At 47.9% G+C, this 5,872-nt stretch overlaps 1 protein-coding gene across 2 annotated transcripts; it reads right to left on the minus strand.

Moving 5' to 3' along the window:
* Positions 1–3,065: 3,065 nt before the first annotated feature.
* Positions 3,066–5,147, minus strand: LOC122364172 (nucleolar protein 10-like). Of its 2 annotated transcripts, none has more exons than XM_043334313.1 (2): positions 4,796–5,147; positions 3,066–4,167 (listed from the first exon to the last, which is right to left on the minus strand). In XM_043334313.1, exon 2 carries the CDS (start codon positions 4,088–4,090, stop codon positions 3,503–3,505), a length of 588 nt encoding a protein of 195 aa, XP_043190248.1. In that variant the 5' UTR covers positions 4,091–4,167; positions 4,796–5,147; the 3' UTR covers positions 3,066–3,502. The 2 variants fall into 2 exon arrangements, with proteins under 2 accessions (XP_043190248.1, XP_043190249.1); XM_043334314.1 differs by having other exon boundaries at positions 3,066–4,170.
* Between the last annotated feature and the right edge of the window lie 725 nt (positions 5,148–5,872).

The raw sequence follows: 5,872 nt of genomic DNA on the forward strand, positions 1-5,872 counted from the left end.
AGCCAATGCTAGCAGAATAAATTATGTAAAGTGCAAAAAGTAGGCTGAAATTCACACCTTCGCATGGCACCACCTGGTACTCGAAATCGGCAGTGATGATTTGGGTACGGAACTCTGTACCGTGTAAGCATGGGTGTATTAATTGTATGGCATGAATGTCTTGATACCGTTATCAGAAGTTATATGCATAGCTTGGTGCCATTTTTAAATGTTTTTATCCGCAATTTATAGTAAAAATGTAAATGGTGGTAAGAAAATATCACACTTTGCGACACAGCCAGCAGATTCACGCTCATTTCGTTATGCTGGTGTCCAGAAACATTTTTCGCTAATGCAGCTGCTTAGCACTGACCGACCTCCGAGGACGTTTTTCACATACAGGGCAGATGGCTTTACGCTACATCTCAGCACGTCAAACTAAGATATAAACCGCCGATAAACGGACGAGACACTATCAGCCTGAGTGCAAGATATCGTCACCGAAATCATAACACAACCCAGAGCACTTCACCCCACCGTCCTTTGAAGGGTCACTCGACACCAAAGGCACACTCCTTCGGACCTCCCTCGCTCGTGGTCTGGACCCACCAGCTCTGTAAAAACACCCCCCCCCCCCGACGCGCGCGCCAGCACTCTCCTGGGTGCATTAACAACGGCCATTCTGCCTAAGAGGCGGGCCATGTGGTTTGTATCATTTTCACCGCTACAAATGGAGGAGGCAGATATCCTCCCGCCGAGGAGGGTCGCCAAGATGGCCGTGGGTGTCTGGACAGACTCGGCTTTAAGGGATGATTTTGGGGGAGAGAGGAGGTCGGCATTGTGGAGTCTCAAGGCGACATTTCTGTCTGATGATGGAAGCCGGATGGCTGGATGACGAATGGTGAAACGTAGAACACCTTCAAAGGCAAGGAAGAAGTTTTTAACTGAGCTAAGAAAAGAACATGCATTTACCAAACATGCTTTCGTGTCGTGTAGTTGCATGCGGGAGAAGTGTTGAAATGTGTTATTGGATTTGAAACGTGCTATGGCATTTGTCGTCCGCTGTTCTCCCAGTACTTATGCGGGGATGTTCTGAGACAGGGGGGAAAATCACTTTACATCTAGCTAGCCTGCGACGAGATTCATACTATTTGTGGCTTCTACGTAAAAAAAAACGTTGAATTTTACTTAAATTGAATATTATACCATTACCTATTTGACACGGTTCAAAGACTCGGCTGATATCCCTATGTATCGACAACTATTGTCCGCTGCATCAGGGATTAGAGCTTTATTTCGTGCCCCAGTATTATTTACCGAGACGTTGACCTATAACGACCAAAGTCTTTCATGCGCGTTCACATCGGACATTCGGGACAATCAGCTCTGCTGTCGCTGCCTTTCGTCTGAACCTCACAAAAAGCCCTGTGTGCCTCTGACGCCTCGCGATTGGCTGATTTGTCGCTAGTGACAACTGTGAACAGCCTGCTCCGAACAGATCGAATTAGTCGACTGTCAGCGCCAGAAGGGCGGTCACTGCTCGGTCGCGAGGCGGAACAAATAACGAGTTGCCATAGCAACGGAGAGTTGATAGAGAAGTCGACTTGGAACAGAGAGAGCTTCAAGATGGAGTGCTAGACGTTTATGTGACTCACCAAGATGAATGTCTAGTTAGCTTCGGGGCAGTGTTTCCGGGGCATTGTTCTTGTCTTCGGGGCATGTCACGCTGCCTCGTACGTCGGTGAGATAAGGCCCGATTTAGAAAATTGGCTACATTGTTACCATGTTATCGCTGCTCGTATGTTTAGGGTCGTCCGTATGTTTTCATGGCAGAGTTATGTGTCTAATCGTGGTGCGCTGCTTAGATAGGGCCAATTCAAATAAGTGGACTTGTTCGAAATCGCCGGCTTCGTATTGAAGACCAGAAAATCACCAGCAAGACAAGATATGCATTAGGCTCATCCGTTCTGCTTGCAGAAAACAGTGCATTCCATTTTACGATCTAGAGTGCACCAAGACGCTGATTTGCACAATGCATTAGCGTTGCTCTGTATTTACAAGTCACAAAGAAAGAAGAGTGGCGCTAGTGCACTTCCCGGGAGTATTCCCGTCACGTAGAGACTGGGAGCTACCCGCTACCCTGCGGGGCTTCATCTCCGCTCCGACCAGCGCGGAGATAGACCCCTGGCCACAACAGCGCGTGAGCAGACGGCTCGGAAAATCGGCAAAGTACGCATAGGGAAGTGATTCGGACGCGTGTTTCGTTTTTCCAACCAAAGGAAGGCGCTATACCCAAAAATACCCCAAATCGTAGTATAACGTAGTGTAAAATGAAATTGCACCACACTACAGCGTGGTGCAATGTACATACTACAAAGTTCCTAGTTTCTGGCGCTTTTAGACGTTTTACGGCGCACTTTTGTTTCCGCCATAATGTTATTCTATTTCACAGCTATTTTTGACTCGCAAAACTACTGCAGTTATTGCAACTCCGTCGATGGACGCTCAGCGCTGGAAAAAAACAAATTATACATGTTTAAATCTCGAAATATATAAATTTAAGCTGAATCAAACCATGGCCAAATATTTTAAAGCAATTATTACACCTGAACACCACAGTACGTAGGTAGGCATGTACAGTAACGCAATTGCATATGCTAATGCTGAAAAAAATATGAATTAATTAACAGAAGATATTACAAGAATAATAGTTTGACTATAAGTATATTGAAAGAATTGAAATGTTATGATAACTATTACTGCTTATTCTGTGCTTTTTCTTTAAAAAAAATTAATGAATACTTACTTTCAGAAGCGACATGGCCTGTTGCCCTCAGTTTGTGGGGTGCTGCGATCATTCGTGTCCGAGACGTCAGCTCGCAAAATGCGCTAGTAGGGTGGTAGCAGCATGGTAGTAGCGTTCGTGACACAGTGCACCAGGCACAGACCTTATTGCGATGAACATCCTGCTCGTGTGCAAAAAAAGATTAGGTAGCAAGCAATTAGTACTGAAACAAGCCCAAGGTTCTACCAAACCCTCAAACTGGTCACTCAGTTTGTAGAAGGTGTAGAGGAAAAAGTAATAAGATTGCAAGGGTTTCACATATATTTTGTTTTACACTAGTAACAAACGTTTAGTAACACAAGTTTTCAGTAACACACAAGGGACACCAGCGTGCGACATTCTGCAATACCTCCCAGTGTGCAATTGCAGCATCACACTGAGCAGCAATATCTGCCGTGCAAAACATTCGTGAGCTGAGCACTCAACACGACACAAGGCATTCGTTGCGAAACATAGGAACTCCAGTTACGAGTCAAAAGTAAAACACCATCCAAACACTCCCTCAAATCACGTCGCATCCATACATCCGCGAAACACACGCTTGCACAGCCCTGCCACAACCATTACGTATTTTTTAACACGACGGCGGTTTTGCCTAGTGAGCTGGCCGACCGGCGGATTTTGCGCCGCTCGGCCTGGTGGCGCAGCGCCTTCTCGCGACGCCGCGAGTAGCGCTTCTTACCAGCCGGGGCGAACGTCATGGTTCCTGAAGCCGGACACATGCTGCACGGGTCCGTCGCTCTGCTGGCGCCGCAGCCGGTCGCCGAGCGGCACGCGCCGGGCGCCGCCGGTGATCTCGCGCACACTGTCGCCATGCAGCACGCGCACCGGCAGCGCAGCCGGGTTGGCCACCAGCTCGGCGGGCCGTTGGCGCCGCTCGAGCTGACGCTGCTGCTGGCTCCGCTGGAGCTCGGTGACGTATTCCTCGCCGTCGGAGCTGTCCTCGGAGCTGGGCCGTCCCTCGAGCTCGAGTTCCTCCTGGAGGCGGCACTCCTCGGCCAGCCGCTGTCCGCGCTCGGCCTTGGCGGCCCGCTGCTCCTCCAGCGAGCTGAGCACCGGTTTGAGCAGCCTGAACGTGTCCGACTCGTGATCCATCGTGAAGTCGGGGTTCTTGAACATCGCCTTGAAGCGGTTGTCCTCCAGCAGCCCATGAGTCGTCTTCCTCTTCTTGATGTTAGACGACTTGGCACCGTGCATCAGATTCAGCGCCACGTCTGTTGACTGAGGGCCGCTTGTCCAATTTGACGCCGCTGTCGCGTATGGCATCCAGCTTCTCCTTGATCTTCATCTTGCGGTAATCATCGAACGAATCATCAAGTCCTCGGCCCTCGGGTACTCAGCATCTGCTGGCAGACACAACGGGGGAGTAGCGATATAAGTCTAGACAAACAATTGGCACACCCTAAATGAGATAAACGTGATTTGTTAAATGAATGCCATGCGGCAGTAAGACAGTTGTGATTTGCTTTTTTTATACAATTTTAAATTATGTCCTTTAGCACTTTAAAAGTTATTTAACCGTATCACAAACCTAAGGTTACATTACATACTTTCATAGCTTGCTGATTAAGACGCGCAGCATTTAAAAAAAAGACCCGTGGAGCCTACATTTTTTGGGCGATTTTGCGATAATACAAGAACGCGATGCCCTTGGCGATGCCAGAAAATGTTCACCTACCGCAAACGGCTGGGGTGAGCCAAACTGCGGAAATTGCATTATTGCATGAAATGTCATGCAATATTGCTCAAATAAATTCTCCCACATTATCACAAAAAAGTTCAGAATCTGATTTTTTGGCAATAATGCGATGTTATCACAATGACAAAATCACACAGAAAAATTGCGTAGTGGAGCCTGGGCATCAGAAGATTTAAAATTTGTAATTGTCAGGATTGTTACCAACACGTTGCTATCTTCCATCCTTACACCAAACCCAAGGCTATATTGATATAAACCAAACCAAACCTCACCTTTTCAAGGATCTTGCAGCCAACGCCGGATTGCAGGCACCCACAATTGCAATGGCAAAGATCGTAACCCACACAGTCGCGTCCAACCTCCAAGGCAGAAGGCTAATAACGTACCTATAACCTGATATCAACCAAGATACCTATAAGAAACCTATGTCCTATACCGCCTATACCTATAAGATATATACCTATAAGATATCAACCGCCTCGTCCCACAACCAAAACACAACACCTACGCTGGAAATCGCCACCAAATCGCCACTTTGGAAATTGCAAGGGAATCTTGGAGTTGGCGGCCAAATCTCCTGTTAACGTAGTGGTAATCTCATTTTGAACCACACAATAGGGTATTTTTGGGTATAGCGCCTTCCTTTGGTTGGAAAAACGAAACACGCGATTCGGACAGACGTTTGAAGTCAAGCAAATAAGCCCGGCGAAATGAGATGGACAAACTGCCGAAGTTGGAGGCGGTGTTTTCAGCGATGTGGAAGGAGGGCCCGAGGCCGGCGGCGGCAAGATAAATGACATGGCCGAGATCACGATGTCAACAAGCCGTCCCGAGGAAGTCGTAAATAAATTAGCCAGTTGTCAGCAGTTCTGCGACAAAAAGAGACTCGCTCCGTTGCAGTTTCGCTTGGCAAGACGGCTTTTGGGATAGCTGGTCTAGGCTAGAACTGACAGAATGACAAATGGGGGATGCGCTGTTCCTCGTATCATTATCGTTTGCCTTGAAAGAAACTTTCAGCATGCTGTACTAAACTGGGCATTGCCTGGAATATCAAGCCGAAACATCATTCATTCCGAACAACTTATGTGATGTTACTCGGGGACGTCAGTTCACAATTCCCCATTTGCTCTTTGTAGCCCCAATTACTCAAATTCCTCTGCAAGCCCACATAATTCCCTCGATCTCCGTCATAAATCTGGGATCTCGTCGTCGGCAGTCTGTCTCTCGTCGCATTTAAATCCGGGTGGTGTTGCAGCAGCTCTCTTCAGCTGAACGTTCGCCCAGGGACAGGCGCGAACCAGAGCGCACATTCCGCCCAATTATGGTGCGTAATTGGAGCCGCGACTTCC

This window comes from Amphibalanus amphitrite, unplaced genomic scaffold (genome assembly GCF_019059575.1).
Source record: "Amphibalanus amphitrite isolate SeventyFive unplaced genomic scaffold, NRLGWU_Aamphi_draft 000660F_arrow, whole genome shotgun sequence".
In the NCBI taxonomy this organism is placed as follows: Eukaryota; Metazoa; Arthropoda; class Thecostraca; order Balanomorpha; family Balanidae; genus Amphibalanus; species Amphibalanus amphitrite.

Bases quoted from the DNA above. Each gene is read 5' to 3' on its own strand.
- LOC122364172 (XM_043334313.1), bottom strand. From the start codon at position 4,090: ATGCCATACGCGACAGCGGCGTCAAATTGGACAAGCGGCCCTCAGTCA.